The 25,596-nt window shown below is 45.8% G+C and overlaps 1 protein-coding gene across 4 annotated transcripts in view; it reads left to right on the plus strand.

The window, feature by feature from the left end:
- Positions 1–519: 519 nt before the first annotated feature.
- The window catches only part of Nt5c3a (5'-nucleotidase, cytosolic IIIA), a 47,532-nt gene continuing 22,455 nt past the window's right edge, over positions 520–25,596 (plus strand). The window contains exon 1 of one of the 4 annotated variants that reach the window (XM_070014201.1): positions 520–747. In XM_070014201.1, the coding sequence (XP_069870302.1) occupies positions 610–747 (138 nt within the window). In that variant the 5' untranslated portion in view covers positions 520–609. Of the gene's footprint in view, positions 748–24,663; positions 24,749–25,596 lie in introns of those variants that run through there. The other 3 variants (XM_070014203.1, XM_070014204.1, XM_070014202.1) reach the window with 3 other exon arrangements.

The raw sequence follows: 25,596 nt of genomic DNA on the forward strand, positions 1-25,596 counted from the left end.
GTCCCCGTCCCACCGAGGCGGAGACGCGCGAGGAGAGGGTCGGCGCGGCCACTCGGTCCGTCAGACTCCCCACGGCGGCACGGCTGTCACAGCACCATCCATCCACGAGGCCGCGCAGGCCTTTAAGTCCGGCCCGGACGGAGGGCAGCGCTCCTGACTACTTCAAGGGCGGGGCGCCCGGACACTGCCTGCTGGTTTTCAGCGGAGACATAACAGACACAGCCGCCAGAGCCGGCGGCCGAGTTGCCTCACACGCTGGCACTCAGACGCCAGGTCTGCGGAAGTCCCGCCTCCCGCAAGGAGTGCGACGCAGGCCACGCCTTCGGGTGGGTGGGTGGACTCACTGACCCCGCCCCCAAGCGTTAGGGCGTGACATATGGGGGAGAGGCGGAGTACTAGCAAGGCGGGGCCTTTGGACTGGGGCGGGGCCTTATTAGGGCGGAGCTGGTACCGCCGGGCAGGCCCTCTGGTGGGTGTGGCCTCCTAGAGGGCGGGATTTCTGGGGCAGGGTGTCGGAGCCTCTTGGCCGGTCGCGCGGCTCCCGAGTCCCACATCTCGCGTCGGTGCGGGCAGCGTCTAGTGTTCCGGCCTGAGGCACTCGGGGTCCACATGGACCGCGCGGCCGTGGCGCGGATGGGCGCGGTGGCGAGCGCCAGCGTGTGCGCGCTGGTGGCGGGGGTAGTGCTGGCCCAGTACATTTTCACCTTGAGGAGGAAGACGGGCCGCAAGACCAAGATCATCGAGATGGTGAGTGCGGAAGGACAGTACCGCTAGGCCCGTGGCGGGGTCCGCGGGTCCGTCGTGGGGCCGCCACGTGGGGCGTGCGGGGCTCCGGGGCCGGAGGGCGGCCGCGGGGGCCCGAGGGCGGCCGCGGGAGCCCGGCGGGCTTTTGTGTCCATCCGATGGAGCCAGGAGAAAAGAGATGCTCGGGAGGCTAACACCCTGTGCTGCTTGCCAACCCCGCCTCTCCGCGCCCGCACGGATCCGTCCCGCTTCGGTACGGACTTGCACTCAGCCTGGGCTGCTCCAGTTACATTGTGAAAACCTGATATCCTTAGTGCTTTAAAAATACAGGTCAGATTAATTCATGTTGTATTTGATGTATTTTCCTTCTTGTTTCAAACTCCAAGAAGTCTCCCTCTCTCTCTCCCTCCCCCCCCCCCACAAAAGAACTTGCCTAAATGTTTGCAGTTTCCTTTGGCAATGTACTTCCAAGTGGGTCAAAGCAGTGTGTCTCAAGAATTCCATCTGAGGAGCATTGTAAGTCGTTCATGTTTGGAGGCAGAATATGTTCCTTTTTGTGAGTTGGAGGAGACTGGGGCAGGACTGGACTCGTTTATTGACTGGCATGCATGGTCCGGGCTCCAGCAACTATCCAGTGCTGTCCTTGCAAACACTTGGGCCATGGTTGTCCTACACAGACAAGGTGAGGTTTTACTTGCAATTCTAAATAATTGCATTTTAGGTTGCAGCTCATGGAATCGATTCAAACAGGAGAGATGATTTAGTTGTTTAGTTGTTTAGTGCACGTGGCCCAAGGCTGGATACAGGAACATTTTGTAATAATTGGTTGGTTCCCATATTTATCTCTTCATAATATTCCCAGATTTTGAGTTGACTTATTTCTGGGACCATGATAGCTTTCTCTCTACCCCTGTGGACCCCAAATGTTTTCATCTCTGTAGTTTCATTTTGTTCATGTTGCCATACTGCTTAGAGAACTTCAGTGGTTTTCTTTTGACCCAAACTACAATCTTATAGTCTATATGTTGAAAAATGATTCATCCTTCTGGCTTTCTGTATGTAGTTTGTCTTTCTTAGAAAGTTGGTTAAGAAACTGTTGTCTTTGCAAAAAGTAGTGAGGATTCATGATGAATCCATAGACTTGTATACTGTGAACACCAGTCCATCACTAACTGTATTCTGAGTACATTATTTTAAGTCAGACTGGGTTATATGTGTGGCCTGCATGAAGCTCTCCAGTTGAAAAGATGCAGAAATAGAACTTCTGTAGCTTTATTTATTTATTTTTGGCAGTTGTGGGGCTTGAACTCTGGACCTGGGCACTGCCCCTCCGCTCTTCAGATCAAGGCTAGAGCTCTACCTCTTTTTTTTTTTTTTTTTGGTCGGTAGTGGGACTTGAACTCTGGGCCTGGGCGCTGTCCCTCAGCTCTTCAGCTCAAGGCGAGCGCTCTACCACTTGAGCTACAGCGCCACTTCCGGTTTTCTTGTGGTTTATTGGAGATAGGAGTCTCACAGTCTCTCCTGCCTGGGCTGGCTTTGAACCGCGATCCTCAGATCTCAGCCTCCTGAGTAGCTAGGATTACAGGCGTGAGCCACCAGCGCCCGGCTAGAGCTCTACCTCTTGAGCCACAGTGCCACTTCCGGTTTTCTAATGGTTAATTGGAGATAAGAGTTTCATGGACTTTCCTGCCTGGGCTGGCTTTGAACCAAGATCCACAGATGTCAGCCTCCTGAGTAGCTAGGATTACAGGTGTGAGCCACTGGCACCGGGTATTTATTTATTTATTGACAGCAGTCCTGGGGCTTGAACTCAGGGCCTGGGCCCTGTTCCTGAGGCTTCTTTTTGCTCAAGGCTAATGCTCTACCACTTGAGCCCACCTCTGCTTCCAACTTTTTGTTGGTTAATTGGAGGTAAGAATCTCATGGACTTTCCTGCCAGGCTGACTTCGAATCCATCATCAAATCTTAGCCTCGTGGGTACTAGGATTGCAGACATGAGCCAGCAGTGCCTAGCTTGAACTTCTGTAGTTTTCATAGGTTGTTTCCTCAAATAGAAAAAGTATTTACCTGGAAGACTTAAATGTTTCTTTCTCTTTGGGGCAGCCATGTTTTTGGGTCTGGTTTGCTCATTCACTATTCTTCCTCAGAGAATCTCACAAAGCCATGATCTCTTCTGGTCACAGCAAATGAAACTAGAGACAATGACTTCAGTATGGAGGGTGAGGAAATAAGAAATGTACTCATTACCTTGCCCATGTAATTGTAACCCCTCTGTACAGTATTTTCACAATAAAAAAAAATTTAATGGTTTCCATGACTTTTGAAACCATGCATTGTCACTTTATTTTTTGGTGCGCTCCTCTCTCTCCCTCTCTCGCTCTCTCTCTCTCTGACGGTGATACTGCAGTTTGAACTCTAGGCTTCAAGCTTGCTAGACAAATGTTCTCCTACTTGGTCTCCCAGCCCTTTCTGCTTCAGTTCTTTTTCAGTTAGAATCTTGAATCTATACCCTATTTGCTCCTTCTGTATGTCATGCATATACAGGATGACAGATTCACACCATCACACCCTTATAGCTGCATGGTTCATTTGTCACAATTCCTGAACAAATTGGGTTTCTTACTCAGTGCCTGTGCTTTATTGAAATTTCCTTTGTTTTCACTTTATCTGTTCTTCTCTATCCCAGGGGCCCCTCCAGGACACCAAATGACACCTTGTCATCATGCCTCTTATCCTCTATCTCCTCTTGGCTATGATGGTTCCTCAGACCCTGCTTATGTCCCTTGAAGGTTTGAGTAGCTGTGGTCAGGTACTTTGTAGGCCATCCCTTAGTTCAACTTTATCTTCATTTGACTATTGAAGACTGTGTTGCTTTTGTTACAGTCAAGGGTGCATGCTCTGAGCTCGATCTTGGCTGAGGTAGTGTGGTAGTTGTGGACAGCCTGTCCCCTGGGGGCTCCCACACAGAGCTCTTTGGAAAGGAGTTGCTGGAGTCCCCACATTGAGAGGGGATGCTGGTCTGCAGAGATAAGTAGAGGAAGACCTCCACCCAGGACATTTGGTGTCCACTGTCCACTCCTGCACTCATTCACTTGACACACCCAGCTGTGTATTTTACAGTTTCGGTTATGGCTCACTTCATTTGGCTTTGACACTGTCAATTAGCTCTTCTGTCCTTGCCACAGCCCCATCATTCTCTATTGTAAAAATCCCAAATGAAGATGAAATATTTGGGTGCCTTGTAGCTGGTGTAGCAAGAATGAAAAGGGTTAGAATAGTAGCTTGGTTGTGTGTGTGTGTGTGTGTGTGTGTGTGTGTGTGTGTGTGTGTGTGTTGGTCATGGGGCTTGAACTCTGGGCCTGGGCACTGTCCCTCAACTCTTTAACTCAAGGCTAGCATTCTACCACTTGAGCGGTTTTCTGGTGGTTTATTGGAGATAAGAGTTTCACGGACTTTTCTGCCTGGGCTGGCTTTGAACCTCAAGCCTCAGATCTCAACCTCCTGTATAGCTAGGATTACAGGCATGAGCCACCAGCACCCTGGCTTGGTTTTTTCTGTTGGTTTGTGTTTGGGACAGAATCTTATTATGTAACCCAGGCTGGCCTTTCCTCAGCCTTAGAGGGCTGGGATTATAGGCCCTTGCCACCACCAAGTCCAACTTTTTTTTTTAGAAGGTTAGGGGGATCTGTGTTGCCCCGACTAGTCTTGAATCCTTGGGCTGAAGTGATCCTCTTGTTTTAGCCTTACATGTAGCTAGAACTACAGCAATGCATCACTAAGCCTAGCTTTATTTATTTATTTTTTTTGGTCCGGTCGTGGGGCCTGAACTCTGGGCCTGGGCACTGTCCCTCAGCTCTTCAGCTCAAGTAAGCCTAGCTTTAGAAGAAGGGTTTTGCAAAGTATACTCCATAGGCCAAAAAGGAAGAAAGGAAAGGAAGAATGTAGTTTTATAACACTTGATAATTCTGTGAAACCCAGTTTTCATTGGTAACAAGTTAGAGTTTATTTGTACTATCCAGGCCACTCTCAGGTAACATTCAGGTTGGTACTTGAGCCAGAGAATGGGTTTCGTCCTGCTACTTCTTGGTACATTTCAGATCCCTGTGTCTTAGTAACAAATGGCCAACATATCAAGTATCACCCATATCACCTTTCAGAGTAGGGAAAAAGAAAGTCATTGTTAAAGAAATACAGTAGCTTGGGGCTGGGAAAGTGGCTTAGTGGTAGAGTACTTGCCTAGCATGCATGAAACCCTGGGTTCTATTCCTCAATATCACATAAACAGGAAAAGCTGGAAGTGGCACTGTGGCAAAGTGCTAGCCTTGAGCAAAATAAGCTCAGGGACAACACCTAGTCCCTGAGTTTAAGCCCTAGGACTAGCCAAAAAAGAAGAAGAAGAAGAAGGAGAAGAAATATTGCTGTAGCTGGGATTACAGGAGTGCACCACCACCATACCTAGCCAGAGTACATTTTCATGATAGAGAATGGTAACTTTGAACCCCAGTTAAGAAAAATTGTTAGCTGGGCATCAGTGGCTCACATCTATAATCCTAGCTACTCAGGAGGCTGAGATCTGAGGATCGTCATTCAAAACCAGCCCAGGGCAGAAAAGTCCCCCTGAGACTCTTATTAATTCTTATTTTCCCCAATTAACCACTAAAAAACAGGATGTGGTGCTATGGCTCAAATGGTAGAGCTTAGCCTTGAGCACAAAGGGGCTCAGGAAAAGTGCCCAAGCCCTGAGTTCAAACCCCCCAACTGAAAACAAAAAGAAAGAAAAATTGTTATAAAAAATTCAACCCCGAGAGTTACTTCAGGAGTCTCCTAGTCTGCACTTTAACCCAGGATATCAAATCCACTTTGTCATTTTCCTTGTTGTTTTGTTTTGTTTGAGATACTGCTTTTCTGGGTAGCCTAGTTTGCCTGGAATTACTGATCCTCCTGTCTCATAGGCAGGGATTATAGGCATGGGCCACAATGTCCAGCTAATTTGTTGTTCTTCTGCTTTAGTTTTTGTGGTGGAATTGGATCCAGAGCCTAGTGCCTGCTACCTAAGCGCCTGACCACTGAGCTACCCTGGCTTCTGTTTTAATATTATTGATAGGTATTCATATGCTTCACTATACATACACATGTCTTGCTTCACTACTTGCAAGTGATGCAGGCTTGGACAGACTGTAACTTTTGAAGTTCCTTGTCTCTGAGCCTGAGCTCCCTCCCCCCCACCTCTCCCCCACCCCACCCTGTGGTTCCAGGGTTAGAACTTAAGGCCTTGTGTTCTTGCTTGGCTTTATTGCTTACAACTGGCTCTCTGCCACTTAAGCCACACCTCCAAGTCTAGCTTTTTACTGTTTAATTGGAGATGGAATCTCCTGGACTTTTCTGCCCAAGATGGCTTCCAGCTTCCAGCATCCATGTCTTAGCCTCCTGAGGAATAGCTTAGTAGATGACGTGTGTGAGCCACTAGCTTGGTCCCTTGTCTTAACTGATCTGCCTACATCCCTGTCTCAGTATGTTAAGTAGGATAACATGTTTTGCAGGTAAAACATGAATTAATGTATGTGAGCCATAGTAACTGCTTAATGAATGATTATTCTGCAGCACAGGTTATCAGTCCCTCTTGTGTCTGACTGTGATCTTTTCTTACTGTTTGTTAAATATTTGTTAAAATTATTTCTCTCTCTCTCTCTTTTTTTTTTTTTGAGACAGAGACTCACTCTGTAGCCCAGGCTGACCTTGTAATGACTATGTATCCTATGCTGGCCTTGAACTTATGATCCTCCTGCTTCATCTACCCTAGTGCTAGGATTATAGGCATGCACTGTCATGCCTTGCCTAGGTCTCTCTCATCTTTCTTTGTTCTCTCTCTCTCTCTCTCTCTCTCTCTCTCTCTCTCTCTCTCTCTCTCTCTCTCTCTCTCTGTTGTTGTTGGTCATGGAGCTTGAACTCAGGACCTGGGTACTGTCCCTGAGCATTTTTTTTTTGTCAGCCGTGGGGCCTGAACTCTGGGCCTGGGCGCTGTCCTTCAGCTCTTCAGCTCAAGGCTAGTGCTCTACCACTTGAGCCACAGTGCCATTTCTGGCTTTTTCTGCTTATGTGGTGCTAAGGAATTGAACCCAGGGCCTCATGCTTGCAAGGCAAGCACTCTACCACTGAGCCACCTTCCCAGCCCAGCCCTGAGCATTTTTGGTCAGTGCCACTTCTGTCTTTTTCTGTGATTATCAAGATAAAAGTCTCATAGACTTGCCTGCCACAGCTGGCTCCAAATCCCAATCCTCAGATCTCAGCCTCCTGAGTAGCTAGGATTATAGGCATGAGCCACTAGTACCTGGTTTCTGTTTTGTATTTTCTAGCTCCCAATAAGGGTGATTTGCATATTTTGTAAACTGAAACTAAAGGAAACTAAAAGTTAACAGACATATAGACAAAGGTCTACACTCTGACAGGCTTTTTCATAAGCAAAGCTGGCATTTGGAGCTGCATTACAAAACAGAACTGAAGCCTTAGTTCCTCTGGGGGTCTTCCCTGGGGTTTGACCTCAGGGTTTTATGCTTGGTAGGCAGGTATTCCACCCTGAGTCATGTCCCCAGTCCCGTTTTTGCTTTGCTTATTTTTGAGACAGGGTCCCACTTTTCCCCTGGGCTAGCCTAGACCACAATCCTCCTCTGTACATTTCCCACCATAACTGGAATGACAGACATACTCCACTGAACCCAGCTTCTTCCCTGGAGATAGAGTCTCCATGAACAGTTCATCTGTCTGGGCTGGAACTGTATTCTTGATCTCAGCCTCCCACATGGTGTAATGGCGGGTGCACCGCACCCTGTACCTAGATTTGTCAAGATGGGGTCTCCATGAACTGTTTGAGCTGCTTTTGAACCATGATCCTCCGATCTTTGCCTCCTGAGTAACTGGGATATCAGGCCTGAACCACCATGCCTACTGTTGGGGTTTTTTTTGGTCAGTCGTGGGGCTTGCACTCAGGGCCTGGGCACTGTCCCTGAGCTTTTTTGTTCAAGGCTAGTGCTCCTCCACTTTGAGCCACAACACCACTTCTGGTTTTCTGGTGGTTAGTTGGAGGTAAGAGACTCATGGACTTTCCTGCCCTAGCTGGCTTCAAACTGCAATCCTTAGCCTCTTAAGTGGCTAGGATTATAGGCATGAGCCACTGGCACCTGGCCATATAGTTTTTTAAATACCAAATGATATCTAACAACCTCTGAGTTTTACTCTATTGATTTTTATTCACTGACATTACTTTTGTATTTTATTCTCTCCAGAGAGCACTTGCCTGCTTTAGGATTAACCTAAAAATAAAGGCATTAACAATAATACACACTTAGGGATGTATTAGCAACTGCAATTTTGCATCATGAAAAGGAGGCATCTCAGAGATGCCTCATGCACAAAGCACAGGACTGGGAGCTCTGCTGGGCAGGTTCCCCCCTCCCTCAGGTGACCCCCTCACCCCATGACCTGTGCCCAGTGTTCCTGCTGGCTCTGTTTGTACTGTGCTCCCAGTGTTTGGGTGGGGCTCACAGCCTGGAGGATTAAAGACTCTGTATGCTGTGTGTAAGGGTACATATGGGTGTGTATGGGTGTGTGTGCCCATGTGAGGTGGTAATGCCAGATTTAGTGAAACAAAGAAACCATTGTTTGGAAGGTGCATCTTTAATGTCTGCACTTCTGAGAAAAAATGCTGAGCATATCAGAGCAGTTGATCTTAAGACATCAAATTCCACAGACTGACAATTTTCATTGGTTTCAAGTTCTCCCCATAAATACACTGAGTGTGTCCTGTGGAGATGGGGAGGTAAAGGCTGGAGACCAGAGATGGACAGGTGTCTTAGTTCTTGTTTTTGTTTGCTTGCTTGCTTTTTGACAGGCCCTGCTTTAGCCCAGGCTGGCCTGTTACTCAGTATCCCCAGCCCTTTGCCTCATGTGTTTTGGGATTACAGGTGTGTGCCATCACTGGGCTCTTTATTCTATCTTTCATCAACAAATGTCTTCTTTTTCTCCATTAGGAAACGTGTGTGTGTGTGTGTGTGTGTGTGTGTGTGTGTGTGTGTGTGCTGGTCCTCACGTGTATTGGGATTACAGGTGTGTGCCATCACTCTGGGCTCTTTATTCTATCTTTCATCAACAAATGTCTTCTTTTTCTCCATTAGGAAACGTGTGTGTGTGTGTGTGTGTGTGTGTGTGTGTGTGTGTGTGTGTGTGTGTGTGTGTGTGTGTGTGTGTGTGTGTGTGTGTGTGTGTGTGTGTGTGTGTGTGTGTGTGTGTGTGTGTGTGTGTGTGTGTGTGTGTGTGTGTGTTGGTCCTGGAACTTGAACTGGGGGCCTAGGCATTGTCCAAAGCTTCTTTTGTTTAAGGCTAGTGCTCTACCACTTGAGCCACAGCTCCACTTCCAGCTCTTTTGGTAGTTCATTGGAGATAAGAGTCTCACAGACTTTCCTGTCCAGGATGGCTTTGAACTATGATTCTCAGATCTAAGCCTGCTGAGTAGCTAGGATTACAGGTGTGAGCCACCTGCACCCTGCTTAGGAAACTCTTTTTAAAATGAGCTCATTTAATCTTAGTTCTGAATATGCCCTCAAAGTGGGAGGAAACACAGGCCCAAGCCCAGAACAGAGACTTAGCAAACATCATCCACTATCAATAGAGGAAATTGCGCAGCAGGAGGCCCAGGGTGCCACTGCTAGTGCCCCAATCCCCCTCCCTGCAAGCAGGGTGGCTCAAGTGATAGAGCCTTCCTTCTTTGCCAGCATAAAACCCTAAGTATGATTCCCAAAAACCAAGCTGATCATTCCCTTTTAAGTACATCCTGACCCTCATTGTGGACATTATCTGTGGTCCCTAAAAAGCCCAGGCTGTTTCTAACTTTCTTTTTTCTGGATTTCATTTTAGTAGATTGGCTAACAACATCCCTTATTCTACCTTAAGCTAATTTCAGATGTGTCCTAGGTGCTGGCCTGGTCACCAGCTCTGGGCAGACGAGTCTATATTTAGGAAGCAGGAAGGGGATATGAGATTAAACAACAGCTATCGTGGCAGTCTAAGTCTCTGCAGCTCAGCGTTTACCAGCACTCACATCTGGGGCCTTTTAGCACCTGTGTTGAATTTGTCATTTGTTTTATGAAACAAAATTCATAGTGTTTCCTGTCTGTAGTTAGGTAGGCTCTTTGAAAATCTTTATGGATACATCTCTCTCTCTCTCTTTCTGTCTCCCTCTCTCTCCCTCCCCCTCCCTCTTTTGCTCCCACTTTCTTTCCCTATTTGTGTATCTCTTTCTCCCTCCTGCCTTCCCCCTTTCTTTTTCCCTCTCCTTCCTCTCCCTCCCAGTCTGTTCCCTGTCTATCTCCCTCTCTTTCTCAGTCTCTCCTCTCTCTCTTTCTCTTCACTCGATCCCTCCTTCATCATCCTATCTCTCTGTCTCTGTGTTTGTATCTCTCCCTCCCTGTCTGTCTGTCTCTGATATCTGGTTAATTTCCCTTGACTACTGAGCGATCAAACCCAGAAATGTTGGCCTTAATAAGCCATACAAATTTTATTTTTGTAATGGAATGAGCAGTCCACACAGCCAGCAGTTGGTGGTATTACTTAGAGGCTACAGAATATTAAGGCAGAAACTTCCTTGGGGTTGGGCTTTTGCTTTTCCTTGTTGAGTGCTAGGGATGAGTTTCAGGTCTTGCACACGCTAAGCATACACTTTACCGCTTAGATTTGATCATGTCACAAAGTGGCTGCAGCAGTCCTGCTCACAAAGGAACTGGGATTTTGTTCTAGTAGTTTTCTGCCTACATGACACAAGAGAGAGCAGGGTAGCTATTTTTTGGTTGAGTGCTCTGCCACCTTCCAAACTTCAGATCCTGTCAGAAAGGAGAATATGTTGAGCAGCAGTAGAGAATCTAGACTAAGAGCTTTCCTCTTGTCTAACACAAGAGTACAGAAGTACTAAGAAAAGACATACCTGGAGTTTAGGTACTCCTTGAGACTTGAGCTTTGGTGTTTCGGGGTGGGGATGGAGCTAGTGCCTGGCGCTGGTGGCTCACGCCTGTAATCCTAGCTACGCAGGAGCCTGAGATCTGAGGATCATGGTTCAAAGCCAGCCCGGGCAGGAGAGACCGTGAGACTCCTATTTCCAATAAACCACCAGAAAACCGGAAGTGGCGCTGTAGCTCAAGTGGTAAAGTGCTCGTCTTGAGCTGAAGAGCTGAGGGACAGCGCCCAGGCCCAGAGTTCAAGCCCCACGACCGACAAAAAAAAAAAAAAAGAAAAGAAAACTAGAAGTTGTTCTTTCCTGCAGCTATTGACATGGCTTCCACTTCTTATGGTTTTTCTTCTCCTGTGAAATGATTTGCATAACCGATGGGCCCACCTTAAACTGGCCACCAACAGTTAACCCTCCCCCCACAGTCTTTATTCTCTGCAAGTGGCTTGCCAGCTGAGGCCAAGCATTAGGGGTGAAGTCTGTGCTTAGTACTTCCCTCTTCAGAGCAGCACTTTTCTTTTTTCTTTTTTTGCGGGGGTGGGGGGGTGGGGGGAGGGGGGAAGGGGGAGGAGGGACGCGGGAAGGGGGTGGCAAGGGGGAGGGGACTTAAACTCTGGGCCTGGGCCCTGTCCCTCAGCTCTTCAGCTCAAGGTGAGCACTCTACCATTTGAGCCACAACACCACTTTTCGTTCATGCTGCTGGTAGAGGCCAAGGCGTGAAGTCTGGTTTTGTGGACCTGACAGCACCTAAGGTCTGACACCACCTTCCCACGTGAGCCTCTGGGGGCAACTTCTTAAGTAGACAAATGACCTGGACCTATCCAGGACCCCCACTTCAGCCAGAAATTGGATCAGCAAGGTTTCCCTTTTTGTGTTTTGAAACAGGCTCTCCTGTATTCCAGGCCTGCTTTGAACTTACCCTCCTGCCTCAGCTTGCCCCAGTGTTTGCTGGGGTTGCAGAATTGCAGGCATGTGCTACCACATCTGGCCATCAGTGTTTAAACTAAGCGTCTAGGTGGTTGTGATGCAGGTGAAAGAACCAAACAACTGGAGTGAACAGTTCCTACTCTTATTCCCTAACCCAGCAAAGCACAAGCTTAGCATGTCATGGAAGTCCCTGCTTACTTGCTCACAGGGTAGTGACATGGTCATGTGTGAGTACTCTGCTGTTAAGTCAATCATGATACCTTGATATAAGGAAGTAGTACACAGTCAATAAAAAGTAAGTGTGCCAGAGTTCACTAGTGCTGGGACTCTAGGGCAGATTAAATGTTCTGAAATGAGCACGGTGATTTAGGCCTGTAATCCTAGCTGTGTGAGAGGCAGACGTTGGAAGGATTTGTAGTTCAAAGGCAGCCTGGGAAAAAGCTGAGTAAAAAAGTTAGTGAGACCCCCCCATCTCCACCATCAGGCTGGGCCACAGTGAGTGGTGGTTCATAACTATTATCTTACCAATTTAGAATGTAAAATTTGGAGGATTGTTGTCTGAGGCTGATCCAGGAAGAAAGCACAAGACTCTGTCAGAAAAATAACCTAAAAGAAGAGCTGGAGATGTGGCTCAAGTGACAGCCACGTCTGCTTGGCAAGGGTGAGAGGCCTTGGGATCTTTAAAAACAGCATTCAGGGAAGTCTAAACAATTCAGCTTTTCTGTCAGCAGGGGGCGGGTTTCTCTGCATGGCACAGCACTACTTCTCAAGGAAAGAGCGCTTCTCCTCCCTCCTGTGTTTTTCCCTCTCCTTTCTTTCCCCTCCTTTTTTCCTCTCCTCCTCCCCCCTTCTCTCTCTTCACTTGGTGCCTGACAATACGTGCCACGTGGGGCAGATGCCCCTAACCCTAGTGTTACTTTGTTTATTTTTGAGGTGGGCTTCTCTGTGTAGCCTAGGCTGGTTCCTAACTCAGGATACTCCCGCCTCCCCCTCCCTAGAGCTAGGTTACAGGCATACACAGCAATGGCACATTGTTAACCACTTTGTTGGAAAGGATTACTAGAATTTGAACTCAGGGCCTTGTAGTCAGGCGCTCTACCACTTCAGCCATATTCCCTTGCCATTTTTCTTTAGTTATCTTTTGAGTGGTTTTGTTTTTGTTGTCTAGACTGGCATGGACTGCAGTCCTACTATTTACATCTCCTGTATAACTGGAATCATAGATATATACCAACACACCCAGCTTGATGGAGATCTTGCTGACATTTTTTAAAACTTAGGCTGGTCTGGAACTGACATCCTTTTGATGTGAGCCATCAAGCCTGGGCTTGATTCTTTTTTAAAATATGATGTTTATCCTCTGGAATGAGGAAAATGCAGAATGATTTAGCTGTTGAAATTGATTCATTTGTTTGGCAAATTCTTGTAAGTAGGTGGAAGTAAATAGAGGTTCTTGCAAGATGCTTCCTGTCTAGGCCTTGTCAAAGCACAGTCCTCACCTGCTGGGAGTTGGGCTGGGGATGAGATTAAGAATACAGTAATCTAAACCTGGTGTGGTAGCCCATACCTGTAGACCCAGCTCTTTGGCAGGCTGAGACAAAAGTTCCAGAACAGCGTGGGCAACACAGGGACATACTATCTCAAAAGTTAAAAAAAAAATTAAAACCCCACTCTAATAATAAAAAAGATGAAACCAGTGTATTGCCTATGGGAGCTGACATCAGGACAATTGTGGTCAGAAAAGCCCACAGAAGCCATCTCAGCAGATGAAGCTGGGAGTGGCAAGCATGCCTTTCTACCAGCTACAGTGAGAAACAAAATGCCCAGGACCAGAGTCCAGGCACACACCCAGCAGGAAGCCAGACCCTATTCTCAGGAATAAGCAGCAAAGGGTTGCAGATGTGGCCCAGCTACTGAGAGGGTCTGAGTTCAAACTTCAGTTTTGCCCTCACACAGGTAGCCATCCCCAGGAACAAAAATCATCTTGCTGTTCTATCTAGTTTTCTGTCTAGTTGCCAGATTGAAAGGGAAAAATGAGTCCCTAGCTGCTCCTGATGACAAATGGGAACAAGTCAAATCCCAGAGAGCTACTCCATGTTGAAATGTTGCAAAATAGAAACATAGAAACACTGGTATTTGTTGGGATGGGGGAAGAAGGGCACACTGGGACTGGAATGGGAAGACAAGTAGAAACGAATTCCCTTTGGGCTCATTTGAGGGTGTGGACTCTGGTGGAGCAGCCTTGCATTTCCTCAATACTTACCTGGGCCTGTCAGCTGCTTGCAGTCAGATTGCAGCTCTCCGAAGCTTGTGGGTAAAGTCATCAAATACTGAGGAACCTCAGTATTTTTTTTTCTTTTTTCTTTTGTTGGTTGTGGGGCTTGAACTCTGGGCCTGGGCACTGTCCCTGAGCTTTTCAGCTCAAGGCGAGCACTCTACCTCTTGAGCCACAGCGCCACTTCTGGTTTTTTGGTAGTTTAATTGGAGATAAGATTCTCATAGACTTTCCTGCCTGGCCTGACTTTGAACCGTGATCTTCAGATCTCAGCCTCCTGAGTAGCTAGGATTACAGGCTTGAGCCACTGGCACCCAGGCCCTCAGTACTTTTGAATATGTTACTGAGCATTATTTATTTTTACTTGATTTTTTGGGGGTGACTTTTTTTGTGGTGTAGAGGATCGAACCCAGGGCTCTGAATTCACCAGGTAGGTGCTTGCTCCTGTTCTGTCTCCACAGAGCTACCATCAGCCCAGATCATTTCCAAGCCAGGAGAGTATGTGTGTCTGGGTGTGTCCTTTCTATTCACAAGGTCCCATCCTTGGATTGTGCACATGTTCCCAGATGCCATGTGTACAGACGTATAAGACTTCCTTCTTGTCATCTTGTGTCTGTGCATATGCTGGCATTAGTGTCCCTCGGATACTGAGCAACACCTCCCATGTACATGCGCTCACAGGTATGTGTCCGGTGTCCCATGGTTTGCTCTGTATCTCTGTTCCTTCCTGCTAGGGGCTCACTTAGTGAGTGAGAGACCCTGTACAGCACTCTGCTTTGAGCCCAGAACATACTTGTGAAGGAATAGGGCTGTGCTGGGGAGTCTCCTAATCTTGAACCCTTGGTGTGGGTCTCAGGTCTGCCACATTGTAATGGTGTGTCCTTGGACAGAGTCTGTCACTCCTCAAAATCCCATTTCCAGGCATGAGTGTGGAAGCGATCCACCTGCTCTCCTGGAATCCCAGTAATTGGAAGTCAGAGACAGAAGGTCATGAGGCTGAGGCCAGCCTGAGCTACAGAGTGAGACCCTGTCTCATTAAAAAAAAAAAAAGTTCTGTCTGACATATTTGATTTGCATGGTGTTTTGCATAATTACATTATGTTGGGGAAGTTCACACAATGCAGTCTTCCAAGCACCTTCCCAGTTCAATAACATGCACCTCAGTGACCACAATGTAGTCAGTAAACATTCATTTTCTTTCTAATTTTTTTCTGACATGTGCTCTCTCATGGTAGTCTCAGTTAAGTGATGTTTTTGTTGGTTTTTTTTTAATTGTGAAAATACCCTGTAGAGGGGTTACAATTACATGGGCAAGATAATGAGTACATTTCTTATCAAGCATTGTTGCCTCCTCTTTTGTTTCCCCTTTCAATCCCTTCCCATCTCCCCCCACACACGTCCCCCCCCCCACCAAAGTTGTAAAGTTTGTTTTTCGACATAATGACTTGTACATATCATTGTTGCAATGGGTCCACCTGTATCCCTATTTAAACGATTTGTTTTTTCCCTTCCCCTCCACAAATTATACCAACATCAAATACAGTGAAAGCAGGGGTTATACCGTGGGGGAGGGGCATACAAAGCAACAAAGAAATCATCTTATAAATATAACAACAGATGCTGGAGGGGATGTGGGCAGAAGAGAACCTTACTTCATTGTTGGTGGGAGTGTAAACTTGTTCAACCACTTTGGAAAGTAGTATGGAGGTTCCTCAAAAGACTCTACATAGAGCTCCCCTATGACCCAGCAATCCTACTTTTGGGCATTTACCCAAATGATCACAAACATGACCACAGTAAAGCTACCAGCACAACTATGTTTATTGCAGCATTATTTACCATAGCTAAGATATGGAACCAACTCAGATGCCCCTCCGTAGATGAATGGATCAAGAAAATGTGGTATATATACACAATGGAATTCTGTGTTTCCATCAGAAAGAATGACATTGCCCCATTTGTTAGGAAATGGAAAAACTTGGAAAAAATTATATTAAGTGAAGTAAGCCAGGCTCAAAGAAACATAGGTCCCATAGTTTCCCATATTTGCAATAACTAGTATATGTCTGAGACAAGCAGAAATATATAAGTTGATGTTAGGTGAAATGAGCCCCAAGATAAGTATTCAAATGTTTTTTCTTTCATGTGATTGTTAAGTGATGTATTTTAAACCTACTTTGAGTCATCATACTGGGAGAGCAAACCAAAATGTTTCATTATACCATATACAAACCTTTTTTTTGGTGTGTGTGTAGTACTGGGGTTTGAACTCAGAGCCTTGATATTGGGAGGTGAGTGCTCTGTCATATGAGCCATGCCCTCAGTCCATTATCACACATCTTTTAAAAAATTAATTAATTTCAAAGGGGCTTAGGCCTTGCACTGTTGCCCATGCTGGGCTTCAACTTTAGATCCTCCTTCTTCAGCCTCCTGATCAGCTGGGATGGGTTCATCTTTCTTCATCATCTTTCTTCAAGTTTATGAGTATAGAGAATAGGAAACAGCTAACCTAATGCCAGGTTTTTTGTTGATGTTTTATTTTGTTTTTATCGGTCATGGGGCTTGAATTCTGGGCCTAGGCACTGTCCCTGAGCTCTTCAGCTCAAGGCTTAACACTCTACCACTTGAACCACAGCACTACTTCCAGTTTTCTGGTGGTTAATTGGAAATAAGAGTCTGTTGCATTTTCCAGGGCTCATAGGCTCACTTTGAACCATGATCCTCAGATCTCAGCCTCCTGAGCAGCTAGGATTACAGGCATGAGCCATCAGCACCCAGCTAATGCCAGGTTTTGTACAGCGCATTTAACCTGACAGGCAGCGGACGCATCCTAGTCCTTCGGTGCCACCATTACTGCCAAGGTTAAAATCTACCCCCTCATAAACTCGCCTGTGTAATTATCTCCTGTTAAGCTACTTGAGGCTTTACCACTAAGCTATATCCCAGCCCTGGGTTCTTTTTCCTGATGTACAAAGGCCCTTTACAAAAAGACTATCCATGAAAGTATCTGGAAATACATTTTTTCTTTCTTTCTTTCTTTCTTTCTTTTTTTTTTTTGGTCTGTCATGGGGCTTGAACTCAGGGCCTGGGTGATGTCTCTGAACTCTTGCTCAGGGTTAATACTCTACCACTTGGAGCCACAGCTCCACTTCTGGCTTCCTGGTGGTTAATTGGAGATAAGTGTCTCACAAACTTTCCTGCCTGGGCTGGTTTTGAACTATGATCCTCAGATCTCAGCCTTCTAAGTAGCTAGGATGACAGGTGTGAGCCACTGGCACATGGCTTCATTTTCATACTTGAACCTAAATGAAAAGCAAAAGCTTTTTTAACGCTATTTTCAAAAAATATTTTGTTGTTTTATTTATTCATTATTATCTTTGGGAAGTCATACGAAGAGGCGTCAATGCCACATGTCCATTATGAGAACAACGCCTGTTGATCAGCTCACCCTTTCCATGGTTCTGCCCTTGTCTGTCCCAATCCCATTGCAGCCCAGCAATTCTGGGAATGGCTTATAGGCCTCACCTGCAATTCAGAGTGGGCTGGGGAGAAGGAAGCAGTGCAATGCTCCATCTGTTGTCCTCCTAGCCTTAGAATGAGGAAGTGAGTCCATGGAAAAGGCCCTGCAGAGTAGCTTTGCCATCTGGTTATTTTCCCTTAATTTAGTAACATGGTGGGCATCAAACAGGTCACATACTCACCCTAGGCCGTCCCTCCCCTCCAAAGAATCTCATTGGCTCTTGGGCTGTCCTGATTTCATCTTGTCGCCTTCTTCATTCAGTTCAGTTTGCTAATGGTTGATGAAGAATTTTGTGTCTGTGAAATTGGGTATGTTTTCCCTTTTATTCTTCACTTTTTTGCTTTATCTTGTTTAGTTTGAGACAAAACCTCCAGTGGCTGGGCCCCTGTGTTAGCCTCCTGCATTCTGGGATTACAATGCGCCTCTAGCTCCTAGGCCTCCACCTTCTGTATGCTGGGATAACAATGGGCCTCCAGCTCCCAGGCCTCCTGGCTCAGCCTCCTGCACCAGCTGCCACACCAGCTCCCTGTTAGCTTTCTTTCTAAAATACTTACTTTTTGGAGTCCTTTTATTTATTTAGTTATGGCCATCATGAGGGCTGTCCCTCAGCTCTTCAGCTCAAGGCTAGTGTTCTACCACTTGAGCCACAGCGCCACTTCCAGCTTTTTTCTTTTTGCTTATGTGGTGCTGAAGAATCGAACCCAGGGCCTCATGCATACAAGGCAAGCGCTCTACCACTGAGCCACCTTCCCAGCCCTTGGAGTCCTTTTAGATTTACAGAACAATACCTTGCCAGTTTTGAGAACAGGGAACAGGCAGGCACTGTCCAGTGACTGCTGCTGGGGTTTGTTCCCCTTCTTAGAGCTTAAAGGCTTGTGGGAGGGGCACAGGCCGGGTCACCCCATCTATATGGGTTCTGTTTGATAGGTGGGTGGTTTGGGTTTCAGGGAGGTTTTTATTAGCATATGTTAATATGCAAAGTATAGTCCTTGTGATGTTTTTGTGTATGTATCAAATAAACTTTGATCATTTCTACCTCTCCCCCTTATTCTTTCTTATTCCCTGTCCCCCTTTTCCTTCCCATTTCACCTCTCTAGTACCCTCATTTTACTTTCATGACCCTGTTTTTCTTTGTTTTGCAATAAATGCAGTTGTGAGACTTATTTTATTTAACATAATGATCTCTGGTTCCATCCATTTTCCAGCAAATGATATCATTTCCATTGTTTATGGCTGAGTAAGACTCTTTGTGTGTGTACAGGGTGTGGGGTGGGGGTAAAACACACTTCTGTATCTGTCTACCTCTATCTCCATCTATCTTTGTAACTAACCTACCAACCATATTTATGAAATCAGCTGATGGGCACTGGGCTGGGGGCATGTTGGGTTTCTGTGAATAGTGCTGCCATAACTATGTCAATGCCATAACCATGGCACCTGGTAGCATTCTAGTTGCTGACTTACAGTTCTAGGAATTAAACCCAGGGCTTTGTAACCGATAGGCAACTCCATACCAGACCATCATAAGGTTTTTATATCTGGCACAGTGAAAAGGAAAGCTAATGATTTGGGTCTCAGTTTGTGTTTTCCATGTAGAAAACTATGCCAGGTAGAAAACACCAATCATAAAGGTGCAAGTTACCAACCCTAATTTCCATATTCCTTTGCTACGATCTCCTAAGCAATGCTGCTCCTCTTCCTGGGACAAAATACTGACTGCGAACACAAAGTTTTTATCTTGTTCCATTTTCAGCCCAGAAATCTGGCTGTACTCAATGGAAACAGCTTCAGTGCTAAGCATCTTGAAAACATTAGAGGGAGGAGGGTTGAAGGGTGCGCTGGGGATGGCTCCGCTGACGTTACTGCTGCAACACAAATGTCATCTCCTCCAAAAGGGCTTGGACTACACAGAATTGACTACTGTTTCACTAAGATGGCAGGAACTGGGTTTGGGGGGTTCATTTGAAGTTCTCTGGTCTTTGGGAGGGTTTCCATGTGATCTGTGAGGCCGGAGCAACCTCTCCTGGGTGTGTGGGTGCACGGCTCTCTAAGCTCTCACCTCCAGACAGCTTCACGGTTATCACCTACACTTGTTTATAGTGAGAACAGTTTCCTGAAATTTGAGGCCATATTCAAAGATGCATGTCTAGAGCCAGTTCAAGTTTTGTTTGAACCATCACATTCCTGAAGCCAGGTCTCTGCTGCCTTCTCAGGGAAGTTTGAAGAAGAACCAAATACCTAGAGTGATTCTTTACATGCCGAAAATCCATCTTGTAAGTTTAGAGAGTTGGCAGGAAGGCAGAGCTGGGCAAGTAAGTGTAGGAAATCGCTCACGATGGGCTTTCCTTATTTGGTTTCATCCTATTGTCTTCAACAACTCCTGGGGTGTCAGCCAAGCTTTGGTTGATGTTTAAAACTGCATTCCTTGTTGGAGTGATCATTGGATTATGACAACCCAATTATGATTTGGTATTCTTAGACTGGAATGTTGAGCATCACCTGTACACATTCCAGCTGTGGGATTATGATGTGTTGGATTTAGTTGTTACTTCCCTGTCCTGGTACTTAAGTCAACAGTCATAAAGATTATAATACACAAGTTTACTTTTCTGTAGAGGACTCTCTCCCCTTGGTTTTGGACACCTGGTCGTGCTTTGCAGCCCAGAGTGACTAAGAAACCTTGTTTCTCGTGCCTCAGGATCCCAAATGATGGGAATAGAGGTGTGTGCCACTATACTTGGCTCAGAAACTTTATATTGACCAAATTTTAGCACTTCAAGTCCTAAAATTCAAGTGGATTGATTAATAGACAGTATTTACAGTGCTCTGAGCACAAATAGATATTGTATTCTCCACTGATCAAGCTATCCATTCCTATAAAAACAAAAAAAGGAAGTTACCAGTTATGGTTACATCCATTGTCAAACTGGAGAGAGTACCCTACATGGGAAATCCTCTACTCTTCCTCTTGGCCTTTAAACTTTGGGTGGCACTTGCCTGGGTGCACCTGAGTGGTATGTGTCTCTATGGAGACCAGCAGTTCTACAGAGTTGAAAGTCCATCCTACTAATGAAGCTCCTGCTCTTATTCCTTCATTCTTTTTAACCCATCACAAGAAAACAAACAAAAACAACCTATTTGAAACAAAATGTTTCTTTTTTTTTTATGCGGTGCTGGGGATCAAAATGAGGGCTTCAATGATAGCAGGCAAGCACTCCACCTAGGACTAGCATCCTCCACCCAAGATGGCTTGTTTGTTTTTAATTCAGCTCTGTGTGTCCCTATTCCTGGGCTGTGCTGTGGTACATCTAGAACATTCTTACAGGCCGACTTCTTGAGTCCTTAGTGTCACTGTAGAAATGTAATACTACTTAGAGACAGCACTCTGTACAAAAGAAGAAATTGCTGCTCTTGTGCATAAATCACAGAAGTAGTAAGTCAGTTCATCCAGACTTCATATTCCTTCTCTGTAGGGGAATTCTTTTTTGGGGGGATGGCTCTGCCGTTTGAACTTTTGGGCCTCTGGATTGCTAGGCAGGGATTCTACTGCCAAGCCACATTCCCAGCCCCTGTATTCTTTTTTTTTTGTAGGCCATGGGGTTTGAACTCTGAGCCTGGGCACTGTCCCTCAGCTCTTTAGCTCAAGGCTAGCCCTCTACCACTTAAATCACAGTGCCACTTTGGTTTGTTGGAGATAAGAGTCTCATGGGCTTTCCTGCCCAGGGTTGGCTTTGAACCTCAATCCTCAGATCTCAGCCTCCTGAGTAGTTAGGGTTACAGGTGTGAGCCTCCGGCGCCCCTGTATTCTTTCTCTTGTTATTCTACTGATAAAATTAGAACATCTGTTAAGGGCATTCACACACCTGATTCTGACAAACAGGAGGAAATCCCTAGAGATGTGTCAGTCAAGCTTGGTGAATGTAAATCCCTCCAAACATCCACACCTTCTTTACAGAGCCTCAGCTTACAGCCTACACAGCCCACTCAGCCAACTAGCTATGGGCAGAGTCAGAGGACAGAGCAGTGTCCAGGCAGGAAGTAACACCCTGCTTCCCTGCCTTTGAGCTCCTAGAGCCACACATGCCCCCCCCCAAAAAAAAAACCACTTGTCCTTAAGACCCCTGTACATGAAGTTGGCTTTGCTAGGTAACCAAGGCTGGCCTCCAGCTGCAGCCCTCTGTACCTGGCTCCCATAGCCATCTTAGATGATTTCCTCCAGCTTTTTTTCATGCCATAGGTATCTTTTTATTTATTTTTTCTTTTTGCCAGTCCTGGGGGCTTGAATTTAGGGTCTGGGTACTGTCCCTAAGCTTCTTTTGCTCAAAGCTAGCACTCTACCACTTGAGCCACAGTGCCACCTCTGGCTTTTTCTGTTTATGTGGTACTGAGGAATCGAACCCAGGATTTCATGGATGCTAGGCAAGCACTCTACCACTAAGCCACATTCCCAGCACAAATAGGTTTCTTCTTGTAAAGCTCTATAAGCAGTCCATCTGTATGATGATGCACTAGCTTTATAAATTTTCTGATGATGCAGAGGAATAACAGAATAGTGTTACTATTCTACTTGTTTTGTTTGGTTTTGTTGATTATGGGGCTTGAACTCAGGACCTGGGCACTATCCCTGACCCTCTTTTGCTCAAAGGTAGCACTCTACCACTTGCCACTTCTGGATTTCTGGTGGTTAATTGGAGATGAGAGATTCATGGACTTTCGTTCCCCAGGTGGGCTTCAAACTGTGATCTTCAGATCTCAGCCTCCTAAGTAGCTACGATTACAGGCCTGAGCCGCTGGCTCCCAGCTCATTCTGATGTTTTAATCTCACACAATTTATGCTCACAAAATTGATGTTAAGAAAAATTTTCTTCAAGCTCCCAAACCAACAAAAACAAAACAAAAACCTTTTCTCCTCATAACTGGACCCTGGCTGTCTGTGAGGAAGGATCCTATGGACCAGGCTGGACTAGTACTCGCACACTTGGACTCTGACTCTGGAGTCAGACCTGCATTCTCATCTACTTCTGCTACTTGCCAGCTGGTAGCCTCATGCTCCCCCATGAAAGGAAAATGGTAATGGATCATGCCTCCAGAGTTACAAGTAGAAGAATAAGGAATGTCACCTGCCTAGGATTTAGCATTTTAGCCAGTGATGACAGCCACTGGTAAGAGCCGCGTAGGATTGTGTTTCAGGTATGGATCACAGTATGGTCACTTTTCTGGCTTTGTTTGGTGCCCTTCGCATTCTCAGGAATGTGTCCATCCAGCCAAATTCCAGTCCCTACCTCTCCTAAATTAATGTTTAGGTGATTTTCAGTTTCTGTGTGTGTGCACATGTATGTACTTGTGTGTCCATGTGTGTACTCACTTGCATGCACAGCCAATCCTAAAGCCAGAACACTCTCCCTTAGGTTTTTCCCTCAAAACTGGCAATCTACCATATGAGCCACAGTTCCATTTCAGGCTTTTCTCTAGTTAATTGGAGGTAAGAGTCTTTCAATTCTGTCTGCCTTCTCTGGCTTCAAACCCCAGTCTTCAAATTTCAGCTTCCTGAGTAGCTAGGATTATAGGCATGAACCACCAGTACTGGGTGTGAGTTTCCTAGTATTATAAAACACATCCACACACAAACTTTATAGACCAAGATAATGACAATTTGGTTAGGATGTGTTTGTGACTAATTATCATTATCTCACAATACTGTGAAATTTGTGAAATTTATGTAACCAATCACGATAAAAATTATTTAAAAAAACAACCAAACACATCCACAGTACACATCCTTGCAACTGTGTACTTGGGTCCTCCGAAGGGATTACTAGACTCAAGTGATGTGAGAAAGAGAAGGCCCTTTTTTGTGGTACTGGGGTTTTAACTCAGGGCCTTTCAGATAGAGTCACCAAGTTTTGCTGGCTTTGGCCTGCTGTCCTCCTACCTCTTCCTCCCGAGTAGCTAGGATTACAGGCCTGAACCACTGTATTCAGCCCTTTAAAAAGCAGTTTATTTTTGTAAAAGCTATTTGAAAGCTGGCATGGTGATGTCCCCACCACCCAGGAGGCTGAGCAGGCAGAAGAATTACTTGAGCCTAGGAGTTGGAAGCCAGCCTGGGCCAGTTTAAAAAACAAAATAAAACCCCACAAAAATTGGTAAACAGCTTTTTCTTGTTTTAACTAGAAAATACTACTTCACGAAGTTTCATTTCTGAAGGATTGCCTGGGTGAGATTTCTCTAAGCACTGGAGAGAGGGAGGTGCTCTGAAAGTTTATTTATGTCATTGTAGCTTAGCTGTGTTCTAGATGATAAAGCTCCTGAGCTCGGCCGCATGTGCTGGCAGGTCCTGACAAGGTCTTAGCACATGACAGTGTAAAAGCAGGACTTATTTTCTTTTAAAATGTTTTCTTTCCCGCAATCCGGCTGCTTTTCTTTCTAACTGGAAGGAATGTTTTCTTGGTTTTGTGTATTTGTTGTGTATTTTTTGTTTGTTTATTTGTTTTAATGGGGTCTACAGGAGCAATACTGTGTAATCTGGGCTGGCTCTCTTAGAGTCATCTGGGACCCATTCTTATACCTGGCTTTTTTGGTATTTAAAAACGAAAATTAGTTCTTATGGCATGGTCTTGTTAAAGTTCACCGAAAATACAGGAAAATATGAAGAACAAGATAAAAGCCACTCTAACCGCACCCGTTCTCCTTCAGTAAAAGCCTCTCTAACCTCTCTAACCGCAGCCGCTCTCTTCCAGCACAGCCTGCCCAGAGGACTATTAGCATTCTGTGGACCCCACTTGTGTCTTTCTATCTCCTCTTTTTAGTTACATAATGTTGCATAATGCTGAAGGGCCCCCGTGAGGCAGCGCTATACCCAGCATGGTTGTGTAATCATCACAGCCACCTTCAGAACTCTCTCGCTTCCCAAACTGAAACCCTGCCCCTGTCCCCAGTGCTGGCCGCCAGCCTCAACCTGGCCTCCTTACTCTGGATAGCTGCCAAGTCCACCCAAACAAGCCCACACTTTACAGGCACACAGGCAAATCCAAAGCACGTAGGGGAGGGACGTCTGTCAGTGTTAGAGCAAGAGGCTCCTTCCTGTGTCCCCAGGCTTTTCTTACCACCCTGGGTCCAGCTGTTGACATGCTCAGAGCAGCGGGTGGCCCGCCCTGTCTGAGCAGCGTCATGGCTGCTCAGCATAGGCTCGGCCAGGCTTCAGGAACCGCCCTCTGGCACCTGGTCTATATTAGTTCTCCTCCAACAGGAAGAATTTTCTTTCGCTGGCCCAGCTGGTCCGGTTACCTTCAGGGTAAGTGTTTGTTTACAGTTTGTGTATGCTTGGGAGTTTGTGGTATTTAAGTTTGACATGATTCTTAGTTAATTCTTTATCATTTTGAAATTGAGGGGCATTTAAGAAGACACATTGAGAAACAAAAGTAGAATGAGGCAGGTAGTGACAAAGTTCTTTGCAGTTTGCAAAAGTGTGGAACATGTGGGACTTGCAGGTGTCTTCGTTTATACAGTCTGGTTTTGAGAGTTTCTTGTAGGTGACAGCTAGAAGTGTCTCTCTCCCTTGGGACGAGAGTCCCCACGCCTCTTCACCAGCTGCTCTGGGCCACCTGCTTTCTGTCTCTAGGATTAGAAACCATTTATTATAGCTGATAACAAAGATTATTTCCATTTTAACTCAATACCCTGGAGCCATATCTAGGATATTATAAACTGCCATTATACTGGGTGTCTTTTATGAATTAACAAAAGCTAGATTACAATATAACTTGGTTTTGAACATGAAGATTCAGATATGTGAGGGCTGGGATGGAGCTCAGTGGAGCAGTGCATGCCTAAGCTGTGGAGGCCATGCGTTCCTCCTTGTCCATTCCTCAGCACCCAGCAGGACTCAAACATGACATGACAGAGACACCTTAGAACATTGTGGTTATGTCAGATTTCAGTAATCAAGTGTACAGGGTTTATATAGTGTGTTTTTAGTTTAAATCACAAAAATGATTGAAAATGTAGCAGACCATCATGAAACCTCTGTTGGGTCTGGCAGTCAGGTTGTACCCAAACCCAACATCTCTGGATGTTGCTTGCCCTTGTACACTGCTCCAGAACAGAGTCAAGGTCAGAAGTCAGCTTCCATGAGGGTCATAG

The sequence above is a fragment of the Dipodomys merriami genome, unplaced genomic scaffold, assembly GCF_024711535.1.
Source record: "Dipodomys merriami isolate MVZ:Mamm:240054 unplaced genomic scaffold, mDipMer1.0.p SCAF_94, whole genome shotgun sequence".
NCBI classification, from domain to species: Eukaryota; Metazoa; Chordata; class Mammalia; order Rodentia; family Heteromyidae; genus Dipodomys; species Dipodomys merriami.